The 24,916-nt window shown below is 41.9% G+C and overlaps 1 protein-coding gene across 2 annotated transcripts in view; it reads left to right on the top strand.

Moving 5' to 3' along the window:
- The window catches only part of igsf21a (immunoglobin superfamily, member 21a), a 224,342-nt gene that overhangs the window by 191,682 nt on the left and 7,744 nt on the right, over nt 1–24,916 (top strand). The window contains exons 5-8 of one of the 2 annotated variants that reach the window (XM_030052223.1): nt 302–417; nt 14,094–14,574; nt 20,423–20,508; nt 23,788–23,980. In XM_030052223.1, coding sequence (XP_029908083.1) covers nt 302–417; nt 14,094–14,574; nt 20,423–20,508; nt 23,788–23,980 — 876 coding nt within the window. Of the gene's footprint in view, nt 1–301; nt 418–14,093; nt 14,575–20,422; nt 20,524–23,787; nt 23,981–24,916 lie in introns of both variants that reach the window. The other variant, XM_030052221.1, reaches the window with a different exon arrangement.

The following is a 24,916-nucleotide window of genomic DNA, read 5'->3' as shown; positions in this document are numbered from 1 at the left end:
CAAAGATCGCTCTACATCCCAGGTCACATGATTGTGGCATTTGACCAATCTCAATGGCTTTGATTTTCTATTACAAAATGAAAATTTTAGAAAAATGTTATAGAAGTAATAAAGTCCTGTCATGTTCTCTAATAACAGTCTAGGGTTGTTTTTTTGAATTTCAAAGTATTTCAATGAGTGCCCTATAAAGGGATATACCTGGAATATACTGAACCTCACAGCCTGATGATATCAGCGCAAGAGTACTGTATCTGATTTATGTTGAATATTGACTCATAAAGCTCTCTCCTGTCTCCAACAGCACCGCCAAACAACATCTCAGTGGTGGCAGAGAACACTCCAGCCCCTTTCAGTCGATACCAAGCCCAGAACTTCACTCTTGTCTGCACTGCAAAAGGAGGCAAACCGGCCCCATCGGTGAGTCGCTGCTGCAGATGCATTATGCTGAGTGTCCACTGGGAACGCGCCATCACAGCAGTGGATTCTCTTTCCTATTGTTTATAATGGCGGGGGACGGTGTTGTTGGATGTGTCTGACAGCCGCGATGGCCCGGTATGTTTCGGAGCTATCAGCACTCGAAGCTCCAGAAGTTGAAAATGTTTTAAGTTCTCAGGAAAAAAGACGAGGCACTCTGTAAACAGGTTTTCTGAAGTCGCATGACAACAGCAGGATCCTTGATCCCAGCTCTCCCCGCAAGCATCTATTTAGTGTTACTTGCTAAAAAAGCCTGGTGGATACAGGGGCCTTGGTGTACGAATTTAGATCAAGCTTCGCACAGACTAAAGCAGCCACAAGTGCACACATAGTATATCCCCGCAGTCATTTAAAGTAGCTGTCATAGAAACCTCCTGTCACCTCTATTAGCGACTGGCCTGTGATTGATTACCAGCACTAATGTAGTCATGCAATGTAGTCATTAAAAAAGGTAGATCAGATTTAGGAAACAGCTACATTAATATTATTGATGGTCACAGTGAGAGTAATTCATCTAAACGCAGTGACATGATAGTAATGATTGCACACGGCATTATCATTGCACACTCTAACACACTATTATACACACTTTCACATTAACGCGCACACACAGTGGCATACCTGCGCACATGCGTGAGCGCAGACATCCATACGCGCGCTTGCGAGGAGCACACACGCACTCGTACTTTTCCCTGAACTTTTTGAAGTGCAAGACAAGGTCTTGCAAATATCCAAAACACATGGTCCTGTGTGTGGCGGCATAAGAGCTTGAGGACGCTGTTTGAGCACAGCCACTTGCTGTTCGTCCCCACCGGGTCATTAATCATTGTCTGTGGGTGTATGGTAATGGACTCCAGACCCTGTGCACACCTATCTCCTGCAATTATGAGCCCAGTGAGAGGTGAATACAAGGTGAATATGATTTCCGTCTCTCAGGTCCTTCCTGGTAGATTGTGTGATGACTATGAGTGAGGTATCTGCTCTGTCCTCGCCTGTCCTGTCCACTCCCCTGTTGTGATATCACAGGAAGGCTTAAGCCATTAAAGCTCAGCACCGCTGGATCCTTTTTCAACGCTTAATGGAGGAAAAGAGATCTGAAAGGTTTTCTATGGTCAGTGAGCCTGGACTCTCTGTGTGGCACTGGCCAAGTGCCACTCACATTGCTGATAATTAGCTTAGTGAGTGAATGAGTAAGCGAGAGAGTGACTTAGCAAGCAAGTGAACCAAATGGCTGACTTAATGAGATAAAAACTAACATTTGAAAGGATATGTAATCGCTGTTTTTCACTCACATCTTCCTCTGCATTTCTCTTATAGCAGATATGAATAAGTAAAGATATTAAAAGGTTTTACTTTATTACAAAGTTGGTTGAGAGTTATGCGATACTTCCTAGCAATGCGTGCAGCTCTTTATCGTAATGATGTTTCAAGTAACAGTGTCTTAGAGAGAAATCTGTTTTATATACTGTGTACTGGGAGGTACTGCCATTGTTTCAGAGGATGGCAGTACCTCCAAAAAAAAGATAATATAATTTCTTAGTATTCCTTCGAAGAAATGGGGAAAATAAAATTCAGACTCTGTCCTCCAGCAAAAACAACCCTACTGGGCATTTGTACAGCAGCTTATTACAACCTATAGTTACATTTTAAACTTAACAGCCCTCTAGCTGACAAACCTTTCTTTAACCTCAAAACAGTAACCCTTTCCTAACCAGCTGTGAGTGGCTGGTGTGCTCGCTCACTAACCCTGTTGCATTAGAGGGTTATGTGGTCGTATGAGTTAGAGGACTTCGGTTAGAGCTAGTGACTCAAGATGCAAACTGTTTGGGAGAATGCGTGCAGCAAGTTATTAGTGGTGGAGCCTACAGGAGATTATAGTGAGGAACAGTTTGCATGGAAGAAACCACACATGGTAAAATATTGTCTAAAGAGTACAAGAGGCACAATATTCAATAGAGAGTGCGTAGCAAGTGTTGAAAGTGTGAAAAGTATTAGTGTAAGAAAAAGGATGTACTGTACCTCAGGACAGAATACCTAAACATAAAATGTGATGAAGTTGAACAGAATGGATCTGTTGAATTTGTAGCTCTGACTGGCTGGGGGGGTGGACTTTTTCCATCATCCATGCTAAACGCCCACTAAAAATGACAAAACAGAGGTATAAAATAATCAGATTCCATGTTTGGATCTTGTTTTTCTCCTTCCTAGCACTTTGATGCATTTCTCAAGCATCAACAGCTAAGTAATATCAACCGCCCAGTTTAATGCAATTGATTTGCCCGTACTTACGTGAGCAATCACATATATTGTCTGCTCGGTTCTAAAAATATAGATGCCAGGCATTTGCTACATCTGGGTGCAGACCCCGCAGAATATAGGCTCATTAGCAAACATATTATACAAAGGGCAGTTGCAACCAGAATCACAATCGCTTTAATTGCTGAAATACAGTGTGTGCACAAGGAATTTGACATGGTAAATTGGTGCTGGCACATTCACTGATACCGTATGTTCACAGAGCAAGCAACTTGGTGGATGGGTTGCTCTGTTCTGACAGATTGTTGGCGGTGCAAGAGGCTCTGATTGCATCTAGGTAATGGTCTTACGCAGCAGCAAACTTTTGAATGGCTAAATCATGCGTTTTTACACTGCCTTGCTGCTGCCTTTGAAAGCGTTACATCATTTTGATGACTTTAAGGTGCACGGTGCAAACCTGGGTGTTGATTGAAGTGGGGTCCATTTAGACTCAACTGACAAAAGTGAAATAAGCACATCATTTATCAGTGTCTTTGGCCGACAATGAGATATGAATATTGACTCAATCATCAAACTTTGTGCTTATTTCCTGTTTTTTTGGCAGTTCACTCTATAGACCCTCTGCAATCTTACATAGCGCACCTTTCACATAGCTATCTTGCAATGTTGATAATTAGGCGGCAGTAATCAACAGTAAACAGAAACAAAATCAACACTCTGAGTGAGTTTACCATTGACCTTAAGGATGCGTGCTACAATTCTCCAAGCGTCCTTTCATACATAAATGCATGCATACATATACATATGTCTGTTCCTCTAATCTTCCAGATAGAAGCTGTCAAGAACTGTGGTGCTTTGAACGGCCGCAGTCAACTTCTCATCCATTTTGCATTTGCCAGACAGAGCTATTGTTCATGAAAGAAAAATCACACCAGCAGGAAAACAAGGACACAAAAATCTGCTGGCTGTTGACAACCAGTGACCACAAAAAGTTCAGCTGTGGTCAGCTTTTCGCGGCTAACAAGCTTGTTGACCCCCGCACATCGGCCAAGTTGCCCCGGTCGCTCAGCTCTATAGGAAATAAATAGACTTGCAGTGACATGATTGTGCTGCTTGCAGTGTAAACACGCGGTTACACAATACAGGACTCATACACAAGATGCAGGACAAAAGGTATCAGCGCCTCATGTGGAGAGCAAACAAGATATGGTGCACGACAGCAGCCAAGCAATCAGATTGTCTAAGACATTTTCCAACTGTGCTGTGAATTCGGCTCTTCAATATTAAATGCAGTACTGTTGTACCCATGAACAAAATATAAAGGGACACTTACTCGGGTCTCACTGCTCTAGTCAACAAGACTGTAGGCTTGAGGGCATCATGTTAGCTTACTAGTTTGTAACTATGTAAAAAAGTACAAACCTTGTCCATTGTGACGTTGAGACTATTAACTAGAGTTTTCAAGAAGTATTCATTATGCCAAAGAATGTCTCATTTGTAATGGCATGGGAATGATTCTGTCTCAGTTATTAATTAGACTCTTAGGTATTACCAGCGAAACAGGCATTGCCAGCAAACTTTAGTGTCGCTAATTTAGCGGCCTCATATTGTGCTCATTTTGCTAAAACTGTGTTGGTAAGCGATTGCATGTCAGAAAACTATCCTGGGAAATTTACTTCTTGACTTGCATCTTCGGCAAGAGTACAAAACGCCCAGACTGATGCTAATTTTGGGGTTGTTTGTTATGTAGCCTCTGTGTTTGCACTGGAATGAGACAAGGTCTGGTCTGCACGGCCTGCAAGGAAAGTGAGTCAAGAAACTACTTTGTTGACTGGGAAAGTTACACCGCCTCTGTGGAGAGTTGATCATGGCCTGTCAAAGTTGCCTTGTACTGTAAGACTAAATCAAAACCCAGTAAACAAACTCTGACAGGTTTCATAGATAGATTTTATAACTGGAGTCTCTCCAGGCTCCCCGGCCCTGCAAATTTCTCTTTAATCTCCTTTGAGATCTTGTACTGTGGTCCCTAACCAGAGGAGGAAAATATTAATTTCAAAATGACAGAGAAAAGTTTTAACCCCTTTGGGAGATATTAGAGAGATTACTTGCATATTTATTTTTTGCCACGTGGCCTATTTGATGTTATTTTGCTATAATATTTCAAAACTTTATAGAGCAGGAAAGTTTTTATAGAACCAATAATATTATTAATAAAGTATTACTGGACAGGGTGATTTATTGTCTAAAAAATATTGTGATACAGTGATTTAGCATTGTATGTTATGGTATGTTACTTTTATAATGTACCATATTCTGTGTTTTTTAGAAGTATAAAATAATTAGCAAAGCTAATCATGTAGTCCATAAAGGGGTTATTGTAGCACAAGGAGCTTCGCAGTTATGGCACCAGTCTTGTGTATTATAGCAGTTACCTATAACATTATGAGCTTTTTGCAAGGTTCATGCTCAGCTGAAAGAATGAGCACAAATATTACATTTAAACTGTGACCATTTGCACCATTTATGCTGTTGTCCACAGTCATGCTTTATAACAAAATCTCTTTATTAGCTTTGTAAGTATTTGCTTGAGTGTTGCTGCTTTGGCCCGGTTATGTGACTGTAACTTCAAACGGCTCCCTTTGCTTTTTGATGAAACTCATTTAGTCTTTGTTGGTGCTGCTGCCCGGGGGCTTGTTGCAAAATGAGCTGTTGTCAGCTCTATTTTCAATGTCATATCATTGCGAGCCTGGTCTCAATAGTGGTTCACAACTTCCAAAGAAAGCACCCGATTTATTCAGCCAGCACTGAACAGCTGCTAACTGTTATTATTCCATTGTATTTCTAACTCTAACGCTTATTTCTATTTTGAACTGTCCCAAAGTATGTACAGCCTTAGCTCTTGTGACAATCATCTTTATTAATTCTTGAATACACTGAATACATTTAATTGCATAATTATTGAAATGTGTCATATTTTTCTGTGTGTGAGACGTGTAATTATTAAGAATGAAAGGAGCAGCATTGTAGCTATTATTGTGGATGTAGGTTTATTTAGAGCCTACTGGTTTCACACCTTCACAATTCTTCATGAAGATCAATCCCATTTAAGATCCATTGCACAAGGGACACTGGTTGAAGACGACAACAGCAGCCTTAAGTAAGAGATGGAACAACACTAAATAAACCATTCACAATATGCAGACACCACCAAAACAGGCAGAGACAAAAAAGAGTGCGGACGAGATGTAGAGAATGCAAAATTGGCATCGATATCAAAAAACCTAATCAAATCATCCACAATTTCCAAGACAAATTCACCCTCCGTTGTCCTAACAACTGCTGTAAATTCTCTTCTCTAGCTGAGGTTTAGGGCCAGTCAGCAGAAACAGCTCCTGGGACCCCACACTCTACACTTTTACACTTGCACTTTTATTATGATACAGTGGACTGCATTCTATATAAGTGACTCATATTATGTTCCATAATCCTCATGTGACAATATGCTAATTTTCCAAAGCCCAAATAAGAAATGTAATCTCTTTTCCTGGAGCTCTGGACATAATAAAACTTTCTCTTGCCTTACTGGGGACACAAAATGTAGCATGGCAGTGCATTTTGCATCCCACCATGGGCTGAAGCTGCACTACACAAGATTTTTATGGAAACATACAACTGTGTTGGCAGACTCAGAACCTGTAGATTCAGCTGATTTGCCTAAAAGAAATTCTGATGTCAGGTGTGTACACAGTTCCGCCCACAGGAAGTTACAGATCAGAATGGTGGGGATGAAATGCAGATTTTGAGCATATACCTTTTTGCTTTCTTGTAAAGAAATCACAGATTGGCTGAGTTAATAGACATCAGCATGCTGTGTGTGGTTTACTGATGCCACATTACATAGTGTCTGGGTATTAAAGTGCAGTTTTCCCAAACTCTTGTTGCCTTTTGGAGCCGCCAAACGTGCAGAATTGCCAAGTGCAGCTTTAAGAGAGGCGGCTATAATGGCCTGTGTGTGTAAAATATGCCTGGTGTTATGTTTCAAGATCTGTCGGCATGTGATGTCACTGAAGCAAGCCACTGGCATATCAATAATAGCCTCCTAGTGACAGTCATTAGAACATCCTCAGAGCACAAGCAAGCACTGATTGAAAAGAGGAAAGATAATGACAGTTAATAATAAGAACGAGAGATGATTAAGTCATGGCCAGGATCTGTCTCTCTGCCTCTCTCCTCCTTCTCTCCCTCTTTCTCTCGCTCCTGCTCTCGCATTGAATCACTCTGTCACCATGAAAATTATTGCCTTGTCCTTTTGACACCGCCATGATTAATTGCGGCAACATAAAGGTGTATTTGGACCAATGGGTGAAAAGAAAAAAGTTTATTGTTACATTTTCAAATAGGTTTTGGATGTGAGTTGTTCGTGAGGTGGGGTGGGGGGGGGTGGGGGCGACTTGGCAGTATGCAGAGTGCAGGTGCTTTCATCACTGTCTATTCACAGGCTAAACGCAAAGCCCTCCTCATGCCATCTCAGCTTAATTTCACTTCTGCCATGGCATTGTGTTTGGGCTTCTGCTTAGAATTATATATCTCTCTTTTTTTTCTTAGCTAATTCATTTCAGAATGAAGTAAGTGGTTTGTGTCTGGCTTCGTTGTCTGAGCACATTTGACTATGAAGCATTGGGGGATTTATAACAGAGGCGTGATTGATAATCACTTTATTCCATGCCGTAACACCGTCTGTGAAGGGACAATACTACGACAGCGCTAAAAACATTCAAAAGCCCCTTATTACAAGAGAGTAAGAATTACTTTCCAAATCATGTGCAGCAGTGAAATCTATTCCAAACTAATGTGTAAACCAAAGACAATATAGCCACTTCCCGCTGAACTACAAATCATCCTCAATGTCGAGTCCCTGACCGGAGACCTGGGAGTTGGCGCCTCTGCACAGTGTGTTAGATGTTCCTAGAATGCACTCTGCTGGACACTGATCTCAGTTGTTCCTGGAATCTGTTGGATCCTTTCTCCCAGTTTTTGGGGTCACAGCCCCAAATTCTCCTGTTTCCACTGGGAACACTTTGGCCTTCTCTTTCCACAAATTCTCCAGATCCTCTTTCAGTTCCCGGTACTTCTCCAGCCTCCCCTCTTCCTTCTTGGCATTGTTTTACCTCTCAGCCCTCATATACGCAGTTGTCTTTGCAACATTCAGATATGGCTTTTGTTGTTTGTAGAATTTTGTCTTAGAACTCATGCACATTTGATTCCATTGTGATTCTATGTATAAGAAAGACTTGTCTGCAGCACTCTCACACAATAGATGCGGCACAATGGCATGAAAGTCATCCAGAGCTATGCAAAAGTGCCCATGCCACTGTCTGAAATGTACCCGTTAATTGGACACATGTATCACAGTTGGAGATGTTCTCAATGTTGCTTTTGGCAGCTTTATAACCATCACTAGTTGGAAATTAATCAGTGTGCTTGCTCTCCCGTTTGAAAGCAAGAAAAGAAATAGCGTCTTTTTTTCTGTTACCTCTGCGTTTCATAAACAAGGAAATGTGGAAAATGAGATTTTAACGATTTAACAGGTAGCATAATGGAACGTAGCACAGGTCTACAGTGAAGACAGGTTTCTCCCTAGCTGTGCCCATTTGCCTTGTTTTATATTTTCACCATAATTGAGTCATCTACATATTCATGATATTTTTTTTATATTAAAAAAATGTTTAAAATGATATAAAATACATAACAGTTGCAAAATGGTATGTCAAATCTTTGATACTCTCTCAGAACTGCACTTCACCCTGATATGACCTTTTAAACCCAAGATCACAGTTTGTTTTATATACAATCCAGTAATACAATGGTGGCTTACAAGTTGCCATGGACACACCCACCTAAAGACACTTCCCCAGCATTTTAGATTTGACGCGTGCCCCACATACCGACATAATAAAGCTCAGGTTTCACATTCAGGTTTCTGTATCCAGAGAATATGCTGCACTGCACAGGTGAGGGTTAACGTGGACTTGCCAGCAGCAAGGCATTTCATATCATTCTGTCACATTCCATTATTATTTTGATCTGCTTCCTAGTAATGAAAGGAGAAATAAAAAGCGAATAGAACTGCAGGATAACGACACAGAAATGACACTTCACTCTCTCCCCACAGCTACATATCTGTCATCCCATTCATTCAGGCCTTTGATGAAACATTCATTGATTCCTCTTCTTATACCCCATGCAGACAGGTTTTAATGAAAGATATTTTGTCATGGTGGGATGGCTATGAATAGGTAAACTGATGCCTGATCTTATGTTGTCGGAAAGCATTCCAGTAAAGTTATTGTTCCTGACTGGCCCAGACAGCATATATCACACAGCACCCACCATACCTTATCAAAATAATATCTAGTAGATGTTTAATTCAACATATTTCTTTTCTGTCCTATGACTTGAGGACTGCATAGATGAGCTCGGCCGGGTCACTGGTTCCAGAACAAAGCAAAGTTCTTTAGGCCTTCAGAATTAATTCCTTATTATAAGAATGCATAACCAACACAGGTGTTATTGTGTACCCACTCCGTTTTGTCCAGCAAACACTACAGAACAGGTGTGTGAATCGCCTCTAAACCGCGCTGCTGCCCCTCCACCTGCTGTGGTAATTAATGAGCTGTTTTAATACGCAGTGGGAAAAAAAAGCTTCTTTTCTTTGCAAGTGGTTCGGCAGCAGTAAAAGTGAACAGGAGATTGAGGAGGTTTGGGAGGCAGTGGGGTCATTATGGATTTGAGGTTGATGTTTCTGCTTCTCCTGATGCTATTGGATTTTAAACCTTAGGGGCACAGCGTACAAGAGGTCAGCACAGATATGGTGATTGGTATTGAATGCTCTCACTTGGTAAAACTGAGACAAATGTGTTGGCCATAGGGCTTTGCTTGTAAATTAGCATAGCATGCGATGTCAGGCTATTGTCAGTATATTCAAGCGCACTCATGCAGTATATTCACACATTTAGAAGTCTATTTGCTTAATTGAAAGCCTCAATTGTGGGCTTGTGGATTGAGCAGTTAGATAAATGCTATGTTAAATGTGGAAGCTCGTTGGCTCTTTTAAGGATGAGCCTCGCAGGCTCAACTGTATTATCTTGCCTGCTGTTTTTGCAGGCATATTCCCACAAGAATGCAAACATATCACAATACCCGACAACCTACAGCCTATCGACATCTAGCTTTTACAAAGGTATTCTCAAAACAACATATAATAGGCCATACTTGCACCTGTGTGTGTGCTGCACCTTGGCTGCTCTTGTCTTTGGGGAGCTATTTTTAAAAGAACATAGGCTATCCTGTATGTGTGCACTAATTAGAATCTGAGGCAGTACATGTAGGCGAAGCGATTCACACCTCATCAGACTGCAATGAGGCACGAGCTCAGGATTTCACAAACAACCGGAGCTGCTTATTATCAGACTTGATAGGCTAGATGGTAAAAGAAAACACCTACTTTCCAGCACCAATGGCGTATTTTGCCTCTGAAAAAATACTGAAAGAAATAATGACTACGTGTAATGCAGTCTACAATCAAACAAATCCTAAAATAAAACAAAGCAAACAAGCAAAGCATTGCTTATCTGAGAGGGAGCAAGCCTACACTCTGCCCCTATTTTGGGATTACAATGAAGCTACATGCATTCTTAAAAAAAAAAAAAAACGCACTGAACCAGTATTGGTTTTTCAGGGCAATACCACAGGATGACCAAGTCTGGTTCCTTCAACTGTCCTTTGGCTAGGGGTGCAGGGTTCGAGAAAGAACCTTTGGTTGGGAACCTGATAGATTCATATTCTGGTATTCTGCTTTCACATGATTCTGGTTTCACATGAAACTAGCACAACATGTAAAGAACCGTTTGTGGTTTTTCATGGAAGTTCAATAAGATCATTCTCTGAAGAACCTTTTCAAATGTGGATCTCAAAAGAACCAGCTTTGGCTCTTAAAAGAAATAAAACAGAATGGTTCACACTAATCAATACTTTTTTTGACTGTTTTTTCAAGATGATATTGAAAACATACATGCCGAGCCAACAGAAATGTCAAAGCCCTGCCTCTTCTGTCCATTTTGGCGAGGATCATTTTGCTTTCCAAATGACACAAGTTCCTGCCAAATGTCATGAAGGTAGAGATTACAGCAGAGAGTTCATAGCAAATATGCAGTTAATGCAGAGCAAACATTTACACTGACAAGAGTCATACAAGAATTAATCTGTAGTATTGGAACTGGAATGTATGTCACACAACATGTTCCTGTTTAGTGTCTCCTAGTTAGGCTGCAGCCACAATCATCCATGATTGTACGGACAGACATTGAGAGAGCCCATCTGTCCATCCGTTTGTTTTTGAATTCCCTTGACATGGTGAGAGAATCTGGTCAGAACGCACCAACATGGATAGCTGAAAAACTTCCAATTCTGTTGGCTAAATGGATGATGACGTCTTTATCAGTTCCAAAAAAGTTCAGCCTCTCTGTACTTTTCTGTCCGTCAAAACTGAGCACTCCAACAGAGACAGATGTATCATCAACAAACAGACGCTCCTCATTGAAGCACAATAGAAAACAGATGTTGATGGACAGACACAGTGGATCAGTGTGGCCACACCCTCAGTTCCTGACACAGAACATAGTTCTGGATTAAAAAAAAAAAAAAAAATAGTCTGTGGAGAGTTTATGACAATCTTTTGAAATACCAGCTATGGTATGGTCTGCATTTGCCTTGACTTAATCAATCACAAACAACTGTTTTGGGACTCCCTTGAAGATGGATGGAAGAAGAAGTGTAGCTGCTCACATGATCTAGCCTAAAGATGAAAGACTGACTTTAACAGACTTCAGAAGGCTTGATAGTTTGCATATTTCAACATATTTCAACATCCATCATCATCCATTGGTGAGGATTTCCTCCAGTTTACAAAAACATGCCAAAAACTGTAATAGCACATTGGTGTCCTGTAATGTGTAGTCACTATTCTCTTCTTTCTTCCTCAATCAGTAGCTCTAGTTTACATAAAGCCACAAATCTAAAGGCTTCTGGATCAAATCTTTGTCTTGTTGTGGAAGATGATGTGCTTCCTATTTGCTGCTTGCACTCTCCTATATATGAAATTGACAGCTTGAAAGACCATTGAGAGCACAGTTTTGGACTAGAGGACTTTGGATGAAAGCACATTGGATGGATGTTATTACCCCATCCACTCTTGATTTGACTTAGCAACACAGGCCTGTCATTCCAGGCCTTTCTCTGAAGCCACATTTGAAATGGGGTACTGAAATGGGATAAACACACTAAATGCCCTCTAGATGCATGTTGCATATACTGTATATAGTGTGAGAAGTATCCCATTTTGAATGCCACCCCAGAAAGAGTCAGGGTATAAGGGTTAGGACAATGTGAGCTGTTAGTAACTAAATAAAGTTAGCTTACTCATTTGCTTTGTTGGATTGATAGGTAGGTGGATTGTTGTGCTTGTTTGGTTAGATGTACTGACTACTTCAAACAGTGTTGTTTGAATTGTTTGACAGTTTCCAGCCCAGTCACAGCCTAAATCCCAGCCAATCCACTAAAAACTAACAACCACTGTTTGACAGTGACTGTATGCAGTCTTGACTGATTGGCAGATGGCCACATGAGAGCAAAACACCCTCTTCTGCAGTGCAGAACTGTGAGATTTTTTTTTTTATTTTTTTTTTATTTTTTTTATAAATGTTCTGTGAAGCATCTCCGTTACAGTATACCAACTGTGGCACCTCAATAGCTGAGCAGTGTAATGCCCTTGTCTGTGGGAAACCACATGCTGTTGTTAACTACATGGGGTTTGAATTCCATCTCATACCATGCATTTTCCCCCTTCCTTTCTATCATTAAATATGACGCGCCCCCACCACAACCTTTCAGAAGACAGTTTTCTAATGAATCTGATCTTAGAGTCATGGCCCGGGGCATCTTCTGACCCAGCAGCAGAATGCTGTGAGAAACCTATGAAGTCGACTCAAATAGCAGTTCCCATGTGGAAACAGCTGTGTTTTTGTTCTTTGTCATCAGCATTGTCAGATACTGTTCCTAAATTCTTCAGCGATCCAAGTTTGTTACAATGGTTACTCTTCCAATTTATCGTACTAGAATTCATCATTCCTTGTCAGTGGTCCAAAAACCAAATGAAGAACCGTTGAGGTTTTCCACACCAGCACACATTATTTTATTCTCTTTCATACTTGGGATGACCTGATGTGCCACAGGGACATGTTTTTACTCAGAGTGTATCTTCCCATTTATGCCCACAACAGCATAAAGTTCTATCTAAGTTGTTGGTTATGATAAATTCCTAATGAAATGTCTCAAGGCCAAATGTGCTGATTGTAGTGCCAGTGTCTGAAACTGGCAGTCCTGTATCTACAGATTTACAGAAGATGTTTACAACTGGACAGTTACTATTGTTGGATTATGAGAAAAAATAGCAGTTAGTGATTTTAAATGTGAAGAATTATTCACAAAAGCTTATAGCACACATTATGAAGCATTATTGTGGTCATGCAAGGGAAGCCCTATCCCTCAGGTGTATGTGAACATACCAAGTCATTTGGAGTTATTCCTCAGGAGCATGGCCTTATGCTTACTTGTTTACACTCATTATTGCTATTTACCCACTAGAGGCATCAGCCCCTGAGGTGGCACCACATCAAAGCATGCCTCAACCATCTCCTTACAAAAACCTCTGACAATGCAGTGAAATGCACTGTATACAATAATGATTCTTTGATCTTGGGCAAATTGAATTCAAATGACCAAAGGTCCCAGAAAGAGCTGTGGATTAAATTTTCTTTTCTTCAACAACAAAAAAGAAGCATCTGTTTCCGAAATAGCAACGCCACAGGCACTGACTATGCAACCTTGTTTCAATGCTAATATCTGGAGGTTATGTGCTGAAATGGGAGCTTGAATTCCCTGTCAGGAGATTAGGCAGCTAGAGATGTTAATAGACTCATGAAATGGTGAGGAAACTCCTGTAACATTCTGGGAAAGCCACTCAGTGGCAGCGCACAACACCACAGTTGCCTATATCTATATATCTATATCTATTTTTTTCACACACACACACACACACACATATATGTTTATGTGTTGTATGTGTGAGTGTGTGTGTGTTTGTGTGTCTGTTATTATTATATATATACACACAACTATATACTATGATCTATATACTTTATACTCTGATACTACAGAACAGAAATGTTTGTCTTTTGATCTTTTTGTTTAGAATTGTATCTTACTCTCTTTTCCCTTATTTTCCCATGCTCCTCATTCTGTCTAAGGTGTACTTCAAGCGTGATGGAGAGTTGATAGAGGTGATCTCCTACAGTCACCCCTCTGCTGCCGAGGAGGGAGGCGGCTCTGCAGGGGTGAGAGGAGCCAGGCCGCTCATCAGCAGGGATCTGGATGACACAAAGCTCCAGAGGTCCCTCTCCCTTCTGGACCCCGAGGGGCGATCGGCCCGCCTGTACACAGAGAGCCCCCAGCGCATCCATACTCAGGGCCAGCAGGCCTATGAGCCCAGCCCCGCAACAGAGGTCATCCCAGAGACAGTGGTGAGCCGGGAGTTCCCCCGCTGGGTGCAGAGCACGGACCCTCTGTACTACTTCAGCCACACTCACATCCCCCAGAGCGACGGCTCTGTGCTGGTGCAGGCCCGGCTCACCTGGACCCTCAACCCTCAGCTGGACAACGACGCCCTGTTCAGCTGCGAGGTCAAGCACCCAGCACTGTCCATGCCCATGCAGACAGAGGTCACTCTGGGTGAGTAGGACATAGACAGACTCCTTGTTTTTGCACAGTCTCCTCTCATCCCTGCTCTCCTTTTCTCATCTGTTCCTTTACCCCAATGCACACACACACACACACACACACAACTCCCGCCGACACGCACACACCCTTTTCTCATTTCTTCTCCCCTTCTAATCTCCTGCTGTCTCCTTGCATCCCCTTGCCTTGCTTGGAAACCGACCGGGCCCCCTTATGTCTCCCTTGCAAATGTACTCAGAACAACACTGATTTTCATTTGATGCTGCTTAATTGTGTTACAGCTGAGCAGATTGTGAGTTTAGTGGCGAATGCAAAACTCAAAGTGACTGACAGGGCAATTCATCGAGCTGTCTGTTGCTAGATTGAGTTAACTCACTACCGTTATTGAAAAAGTCAACCTGAATTAGAGAAGTCAAATGAGAATTTAGACACACTGACCAGTGTTATATTATTGGAAAGACGGTCTCAGTGATGCCCCCCTCGTTCTAACTCCAATGAGCATCTCCCTTAAGCTAGTCACTCTCACACATACAGAAGTATGGCCTCTAACTTTCATCATTTTTCTTCCATGGGGAGAAAGACTGTGGCAGTGCGATTATTTGTTTGAACTGTTAATTATCAAAGCAGAAGGTGTGATGCAGATACTGAATTCCGAATCAAGGAGTCTCACTTTTAGAGAAAAGTCAGCATTAAGCTTTCATAGTAAGTGATCCAAGAGAGGCACAATCTCTCTTATATATTTTTTTTTTAAAAAATCAAACAAAGATGGCTTCCAGCATATCTCATTAACACTTCAAAGGCACTGGGTTGGCATGGTCCTCCTGGAGACAAGCCATGCTGTGCTGACATGATAAACAGAGACATTAGCTTCCATGAGATGCTAGTAATGGTATAAGGCAAAAGGAGATACTGAATGAGGAGACCGCGGCTAGTACACATTTGCTTGCCGCTGCGCGTCTCACTCAGTATTTTATCTCAGATCTAGTTTCGTCTCATTAAAAAAGTGTCCCTCTTCCTATGCCGGTGAGCATCTGTGGTCATGCTGAGCTGATGGACATGGAGGGGGCCACCTCTATTAAGAAGTGGAAAGCCTCTAATAATTTAGGTGTCAAGGTTAAAAAAACAACAAGAAAGAAAGAAAGAAATCTCCATCAAACAAAGGAACCCACAGGTTTCCACTCTTAAGGGACTGACTTGCCATGAAATGTGGATATAAAATGTGGTCAAGTCCCTCTGTGGTTATAAAAGAAGGTCTGTGTAGAGTTGTGAAACCTATACAGTGGTCCCTCGTTTATCGCAGGAGTTATGTTCTAAAAATAACCCGCAATAGGCGAAATCTGCGAAGTAGTCAGCTTTATTTTTTACAATTATTCTAGATGTTTTAAGGCTGTAAAACCCCTCACTACACACTTTATACACTTTTCTCAGACAGGCATTAACATTTTCTCACTTTTCTCTCTTGTTTAAACACTCTCAAAGTTCAAACTTTCGTAGAAAAATAAGTCCAGTATTATAGAATGAAACCAAAGATCAAAACCTCCAGGCACGGAGGAGATTGATTGACAATGGTCTACAGTCCCTTAGCCAGTCAGGACGCAGAACACAATACGCTGTAAAAAAAAAAAAAAAAGCATGCAAAATTGCACTAAAAAAATCCGCGAAACTGCGAGGGCGCGAAAGGTGAACCGCGTTATAGCGAGGGACAACTGTAGTTCTATGACAAAACACAATTAATCCATTTTTAATCCAGATTTAAAAAAAAAAAAAAAAAAAAAAAATCACACAGCAGCCCAAAGTGGCAGCAAAACCGTTGAAACTGTCCTTTATTTTAAGTTTGAAGGACTTTATTACCCAGACATCAATGTGACATGATGTCTGAACTGCACACACCTCAGACCTGACTCTGCTCACTGACGGACTGATGGAAGTGTTGCATTTTGTTCTTTCCTATGCCACAAGAAGATGTCCTGCCAATGTCCGCAGCCAAATTTGAACAAGTAGGGCGAATCTGTGGGGTCTCAATTAGTGAGGATGGGACGCTTCTCTGTTGTAGCCCCAGTTTGAGATTCAGTCTGATATGACAGGTGTGTTTTTAGATTTAAAAAGAAAAATCTTCAATCATCCAAGAATTTCTAAAATATAGAATCCAGTCTTCCAGTGTTTTTGTCAACTGAGGATATATAATACCTACCTAAAAAAAAAAAATTCTGTAGTTTTTTCTTCTGTGCCACCAGTCATTTGGTAGCGTTATATCAAATGAGGGATATCGCGTTTCGAAACAAAGTCCTTCAAACTGCAATAACTGTCAGCGCCTAATCTCACATCGCGAGTAGATGGAAATACATGCAAGCCTGAGACAGCAGTATCACTTGATGATATAATGGCATAAGCTGTCTTTTCCAGACAAAGTGTTGCAGTCAGGATTTTAACAGTTCTTTGCTTCTTTCACATGTTGACGATAAAACAGACGACACACCCAGAGGGGAATGGGCCCCGTGAAGCTCTTGCTAAATGTCAAAGGCTCTAATATTTTGACAAGGCTTTTTCTCTGCTTTGTTTGAAGTCATTAATTTATCACTAGCTTTGTTCTTTAAAGAGATGGAAAAAGCATCTCCAGACATTCTTTTTTTTTTTTCTTTTCCCCTCACCACCCAGAGAATAGAGAACAGAAAATATGCATTTGTTGATTCTAATTGGACCTCACTTGAAATTCAAAGCATTCACAGGCCTTCTCGGGGCTTGATCCATCTTGGAATGTAAGAGCAGGAGAAGTAGTGGTGTAGCACATCGGGTCGAAGGTTACGTGTGACAAAGAAAGTCCTTCTTCATCCTTCTTCATTCATTCAGTCCTTCTTTTTGCCTCACTGGCTCATATCGTACAGCAAAAAAAAAAAAGGCTTCACAATTTTTTTTAGAGCAATTCATCATTGCTTAACTGTAATCTAACCTGGCTGCATAGAAACAGCTCACCTAAGGATTTCTGTCACTCAGATTCCTTAGCCATGTAGATTATGCAGTTATAACTGACTAATTGCACTTGGGATCTGTTTTACTGTATATACACACACACTCTCTGGGGTCTCTCAGGTGTGTTTGGCCAGGAAATGAAAAGGAGGTCTTTGCAGTGCCCATAAGTAATAAATCTTTCAGAGATTTAATATTGCCACATGAGACGGAGCGACAGTCTGACAACCAACCAATGTTGTATTACACTTCATGAATATTCATGAATCACTCCGTGCTTGCCGTACAAATGGATTTGGGCTGGCATGGGGCCTTGGGAGTGTCTCAGAAAGTGCTACACCTCGACGAGATCTAAGCCCAGGCTATCCCGCGTTTCCAGATTGTATTCATGAACATGGCGCGTCTCAATAATTAAAACAAGCTCTTTGCCCTGGACTTACATGGAATAAGGTGTTTATTATTCAGCAGCACTGGAAGAGTGGCGGAATTCTCATTTCGTGCACTGTACAGCAGCAGGGAAAAAAGATCCAGGCTTCCTCACGTCTACCCAATCATTTTTTCGCCAGACCATGATAATCAAAGAGCAGATGCTCAGTTTCAGGAAGGCGTCTGTGCAAGATGTGTGTGTGTGTGCATGTCTGTGTGAGATGGAGGGGGGCGTGTGTGTGTGCATGCATGTATTTGTGAAGGTTGTATATTGTATATTTGCATGTGTGTGACTGTCTGTGTGTATGTGTCTTTGTTGTGCATTCACCGCTCTCTCTCGTCTCCCTGTTTTGGGTAGTCTGGTCTAGTCTAGCCCGTGGATTGGATCTGTAAAAGACATTACACAGTGTTGGATTCACTGCGATACAGTGGATCCAGCAGTCAAGCCTTTTACATCTGGTCGCATGCCTCTCCAGTTTTTCTTTTTCAGCGAAACCAGTCACCCAGCTAATGCGACAGGTTCCCCTCACCTACTTAAGATGTATTTGCAGCCGCGCAAGTCTGTTATGTGGCTGGGCAGACCTGCTGGTGTCTTGGCCCGGTATTAAAGCGCACCTGATGCAGGGAGCACAGTTGTTTTTCTGGAGGGCATGTTTGTTCTATGACCCCTCCAGAAGCGATAACAGCTCCTTGTTGCGAATAGGAGAGGTTGGGTCTGTAGGTGACGGTCTGATGGGACTGTGGCTCATTTTCCCCAGCGAGGCCACAACCCTCAGAGAGAGCTGCGTTATGTCCGTCACATTGCATGCTGTCCTAATCAAAGGTGGTGACGTAGGAACGCCAACTGTCGCTGTTGGAGCCAATCCCAGAAATCAGCCATCATCCTCTCCAGCCATATGCCTTGCAAGCTCTATGTGACGCCATGACACCAATATTTAAAAATACCCTTCCGTTCATGTGTGGGAGGTGGAGAGATAGCGCTTTGCACCGAGATGCCAAAACTAGCCTGTGAAATGCCATCCATCTTCGGCATGGAACGGAACACTTTGCCATGTCACACTGCTCACATTATGTCGTTGGTTAATTTGCCAGTATAAATATGCCAATATTTTCCTGTTACCATCTCAGAATTTTTCTAAAAACCTTTTTTGTATTAACTTGGACAATAATTCCTCTTACAATTTGCACCACCAGGCCCCATTTTTCATTCCATGAGCTTATTTTCCTTATCAATTCATACAGAATAGCATGTTGTCTTGTCTTGTTTTGACCAGCCGAAATCACTCCAAAACACAGCTGTCACTCGTCTCCTCCCATTCTACCGCTTGTTCTGCACGTCTTTAACAACTCCATGTAATGCGACACACCCATCTCAATACAACAGTGCCCTGAGGGAAATATGGGACTTTTCTGTGTTTTCTGAAAGGATTCCCAGGCTTGATATATGTGAGCGTTGCACATGTTCAATCCCCTTTACAAATGTGACAGCGCAACTCCCTATTCATTAAGCTGATGCAGGCTCGGAGTCCGTGGCTGCCTGAGAAAAGGCAGTGCTTCATTAGCCACAGTGGACAGTTTGTGGCTTGATTAATAGCTAAATACGGAGGTCATTTATCTGTTTATTTATTTATCCTTTAGTTTAACTCGTCAATGGAAACAAGCACCCGATGATTTATATTGAAAGTTTGAACTAAATTAATTGGAGAACTCCTGAGGTGCACTTGTACAGGAGTTATTGATAGGATGCCCTTAGCCCGAGTCCATTGTCTAACATATGGAACGACACGGCATGCCATGCAGTTATCTTTAGGGCAATTGTTAATCAACTCAGACAAAACAGAGCCTGCTTGTACAGTAGGCCTATTTTAACCCTCTGCACGCCCAGGAGTTCACTGGACCTTACTCTTCTGTGATATTTCAAAGTTATATTTGGGAAGTTCAGCCATAAAGAAATGACTTAGTTTTTCTTTAACATTATGCAAATCACTCAGTTTATCTCGGCGCTACATACACAGGACAATCAGTGGTCCCTCAGAATCTCAGAGTATTAGAATCTCCCTCTTCCCTTCCTTGCCTGAACCCCATTGTTTTAAAGGGTCCAGATGAAAGCCATCTGGGGGCTGCTGTCCACACCAAGACAAGGGAATTAGCTCCCTGAGTGTCCCTTATCTCGCTGCCTCCACACTCCACCCGGTGCACTTCCATTCTCCTCTAGTAATGAGTATCTACCCAATTTAGTTCCTTTTCTCTCCAAGGAGAAATAAATCCAGCACAGTCCTTTGGATGAAAGAACCTGCAGGTCCCTCGCCTCTCGCCCCGTGACCTTAATTGACAGGAAATTGTATTTGTCCCTCCCCCCCCATGACAAAACAGGTGTCCGCCAGGATTTGTTCTCCATGCTCAGTAGGATGATCGTGCCTCTCTCTCTTTGTTTCTTCTCTTTTTTCCCCAGCGGCTCCTAAGGGCCCTAAACTCTTCATGTCCCCTACCAGGGCGAAGGTAGGGGACACAGTGCGCATCACTGTGCAAGGATTCCAGGTAGGATTTCCTGGGGTAAGTGCATGGGTTTACATGAAAGAGGAGGGCCAAGTTCAGTCTAAGGATAAGATGAAACTGGCGCACATGTGCAGTTAAGCCTGTCTAGTCCTCCTTTATAGTGACCATTCTTACTGGGCAACGAATACTTTGCAGACACCCTCAGTCTGCTCGTGTATGCAGACAATGCATTCATTTTGTTAGATATTGTATAACCTAATGCAATTTCATTGAATATAACTGCATTCTTCCTTTTTAAATAGGCATATTGAGTATTTCAGTGAAAGGTGTACACGTTGTACAAAACTGAAAAAGATTCAAAGGTTAAGAAAATAGTCCTCTCCTTTCAGGTTTTTCCTATTCGTATCCTGCACAGCCTCAGGGTATAAAACTCTTTAAATTCAAGCTGAATATAAATGAATAATAATTTGTTTATGAATAACTGAAGTCTCTGTTGTTCCTTTGTTACATTATTGCCCGTGTCTATCATTCTAAGCCGGCACGCGCGCGCTACGCTATCTGGTATAATTTTGCTGCTTGCAGAGTTCTTGCTACATAATCCCAGAGAAGGAAGAGAAGGAGTGGAAGCTAAAAGCAGAGAGAATGTCTTTGTGTCAGTGTCATCCCCCTGCCAAAAAAGACCATGTCCCTCGTATGAATGGCCCGTGGATGATCCCGATCTCTGTGACAGGGGATGACACATTGAAGGCAGTCAGCTGGAGCCAGTCAGGTGAAGAGGATAGGGCTAATCCTGATAGGACATGCTAATGGACCACGGCACAAATCGCCTTTGTTACTTCTCAGTCACTGCTTCAGGAATCTCTGCTGATGATAAGGCGGACGTGTTGTTTGATTTTATTCCCATGTCTGTCACACGGCAGCCTGCCTTTTCTGGTTTAGCACACTACACTATACCCTACACAAAGGTATCTGTGTATATTTCTGCCCACTGGTTTCAGAATTAGGTCTGTCTTTGAATAGTGTAAGGAATGGTTATTATAAACAGGCTTTACTGTGGCATACAGCCGGTCAGGCCCTTTCGGCAGGAGCAGGCATCAGTGCATGGAGATTGATCATAAAGCAAATCTCCCTTTATCCTTCACTGGACCAAGGTTCTGGGAATTCAAAAACCAGATAAGATTATGTGTCAAGCCACATCATTTTGCCCCTCGCTTTTTTCTTACTTCGATAAATAATGCCAGTATCCCTCCAATTGATTGTTTCTGGAATTTATTATGACCATCCTACAATGTGGGATTAAATTTGTACTCCATTGCTGGTCCTCACACTGTCATCACATATGAGAGTTAAAAAAAAAAAAAAAGGCAGTGATGCTTTCAACAGAGCTTTACAGTTTGACCCCTGATGGGCTGTTGAAGATATGCAAAAGGAAGGTCTCACTCGGACCCTTCAGTGTTTTTTTTTATCTTGATCTGACCTTTGCCAGGAGCCTGTCTTGATCTGCCAACTCATTCCTCTGCTGTCGTTATTTGAATAAGGAGCTTCGGCGAACTCCCATTAACACATTTGCTTTTCAAAGGTTAGACAATTCACACCAGCTTAGTCACAACAATGACAAACCAGTGCGTCAAGGAAGATTTTCACTCTATTAAACACTTTCAGCGGGTCACAGAGAGCTGTAAGGGCGCATTCACACCAAGCGTGCTCGGCTGAACTCGGGGAGCGCTCGGTCCATTTGGCCAAGTGAGAACAATGCCATTCAAACACGAGCGCTCCTGTAATAACTGCACCAAGATTGCATGATCCAGCACCCCCAGTGACCGCAAAACGTGCAGTTTTTATGGGGATAAGGAGGCTGATGTTGACATCTGATAGCCAGCAGTTACTCATGCTTGAAAAGCCAAGCATAACAAAATGAACCGAGGGCAAACCACAAATCTGGACCGATGCTCATATTCAGCCGTGTCTTCATGTGCTCTTCACTGGTTCACTGCAAAAACGTAAAATCTTACCAAGATTATTTGTCTTATTTCAAGTCAAAAATGTCTTATTTCTAGTCAAAATATCCCATTACACTTAAAATAAGACATGATCACCTCAGAAGTAAATTATTTTTAGACAATTTTCACTTGTTTCAAGTGAAAATTCAATTGAAACAAGTGAAAATTTGCTTGTTTCATTGGCAAAATTTGCCAGTGGAAAAAGTGAAAATTCACTTGAAATAAGTGAAAATTAGCTAGAAACAAGAAACAAATTTTGCCAATGAAACAAGCAAATTTTCACTTGTTTCAAGCAAATTTTCACTTGAAACAAGAGACAATCATCTAAAAACAAGTTACTTCTGAGGTGATCATGTCTTATTTTAAGTGTAATGAGATATTTTGACTAGTAATAAGACATTTTTGACTTGAAATAAGACAAATAATCTTGGTAAGATTTTGACTTTTTGCAGTGTTTGAACACCGCAGAAGGTAAATTATAGCCAAGAGCACAGACAAGTACATCATGCTTAGCAACAGTTGCAAGAGAGAAATCAGATTTGATTTGACTTTCCCCTCCAGATCTCTAATCTTGCAGAATGACAAGTTCCCAGACCTTGGTCCAGTGGAGAACACACTCGATGGTCTACGTGACTAACGTTTCCAGGCCATGTTTGGTTTGAAAACGGGCAGTGTGATGATGCCTGCTTTCATTTGGAAATAGACTGAGCGCCGCAAACCTCTTTCTTAATTGTCTACACTAACATGTGCTCCTGCTGCCTTTACTCAGAATTTACCAAGTAGATGGCAGCAAAGACATATTGTGTGTGTCTGTGTGTATTATGTGACCGTGTGTGCGGTGGGGATCGGAGGGATGGAGGAGACGACTGAGGATCGGGGAGGAACGAGCGAAGTCGTATCCCTCAGAGGAAGAAGCAACAAAAGATTCACCCCCTTTATTCCCTTCTCTTAATATCTCTGAATATGTCAACCCACTGATATGAATGAAATACAGCTTCAAGGAGTACTATATTTTTAAATTGCGAATGGTGGGGGGGGATTCTCTGGAGGGCTCAAAAATGTGAAAAAAAAAAAAACTGTTGTAAAGTGAAGTGTTGATTATTAATGCATGTTGTTAACTTGCCGTTGCATTAGGGGAAAAAATTGGAGCTTGTATTATTCATGTATCCTTTGCTCTTAATCTCTTGGCTAAGACTCACAGACTTTCGCTGCGCCGCCCTCTCACCCCTCCTTTTCTCCTACTCTCTCTCTATCTATCTCTCTCTCTTTCTCTCTCTCTCTCTCTCTCTTCCTATCCTATTTGGGTGCTGGGTGTTGATAGAATGAGGTGTTCCCAGAGCCCCTCTTCACCTGGACACGGGTAGGAGGCCGTCTGCTGGACGGCAGCGCCGAGCGGGAGGGGAAGGAGCTGATTCTGGAGAGAGTGCCCGCCGAGCTCAACGGCTCCATGTATCGCTGCACGGCCCAGAATCCACTGGGCTCCACAGATACGCACACTCGCCTCATAGTCTTTGGTATGTACTCGCTGCTTTGGAACACGCCCCGGCCCCCACTCCAGTGGCTACTACTCAACTAGCTAAATTTAGATCACATTTAGGTTTGTTCAATTATTTATCAGGAGCTGAATATCAAACAGTTTTTTTTGCCAACTGTACAAGTTGATTCTCCCAGAATTATCTGGAGCGCTTATACAATAACACAGCAAAATGTCACAGAGAATTATATAATTCTACAAAATTAATTTAATATATCTACAATATCTTTGAAAAAACACTTAAGAGATTTTGTGTGACCAGTTTTAGGTATGAATTATTAATCCAGCTAAGTGTATGATTAATAAGGGATTGTATCGCTAATTGGCCCAACAACACGTTCTTTAAAGGCTGCATATGAGAGAAGAACTGAATTCTGTGGCAAGGGATTTAGTGACTGTCCCACCACCGGCTTGTGCTGTGCCGCTCCCGCTCGCTTAAACACCAACAGGCACGAGTCCCATCAAAGGCCCCGTGATGGGAAACACAAGGATCTTTGCTGTTGACAGTGTTAGAAAAGCACGTTGTTCATTGGTCGGCCCAAGGTGTGGCGTTCATCTGCACCTGAAAGTCATTCGTTTACCTGTGTTGATGTGGGACTTCGATCGCTTACTGACTCTATTACGTCTGTGTGTCCTGCTGCTCTGGATCTGTTTACTCTGGACACTGTCGGAAAAGACCTGGGACCCTCAGAGCCATGCACAGCGTCAGAGCGCTCGGTCAATCAAGAACGCACCGTTTTAATCAAATCAGTTCTGCTGTGGCTGAAAAGGTGTTCCCTCAGTTGACACTTGTATTATACAGGGAGAGAAATTATTATTATTATACATGTAATATTATTATACATGAGAGAAATGTAGTTTTTCAAGCTAGCCCAAATTCTCCAGAGAACACCTGTGCTATACTGCGGCCTGTTAA

Source organism: Myripristis murdjan, chromosome 5 (genome assembly GCF_902150065.1).
Source record: "Myripristis murdjan chromosome 5, fMyrMur1.1, whole genome shotgun sequence".
In the NCBI taxonomy this organism is placed as follows: Eukaryota; Metazoa; Chordata; class Actinopteri; order Holocentriformes; family Holocentridae; genus Myripristis; species Myripristis murdjan.
The sequence above is the reverse complement of the archived record's forward strand: the minus strand, read 5'-3'. Positions and strand labels throughout refer to the sequence as shown.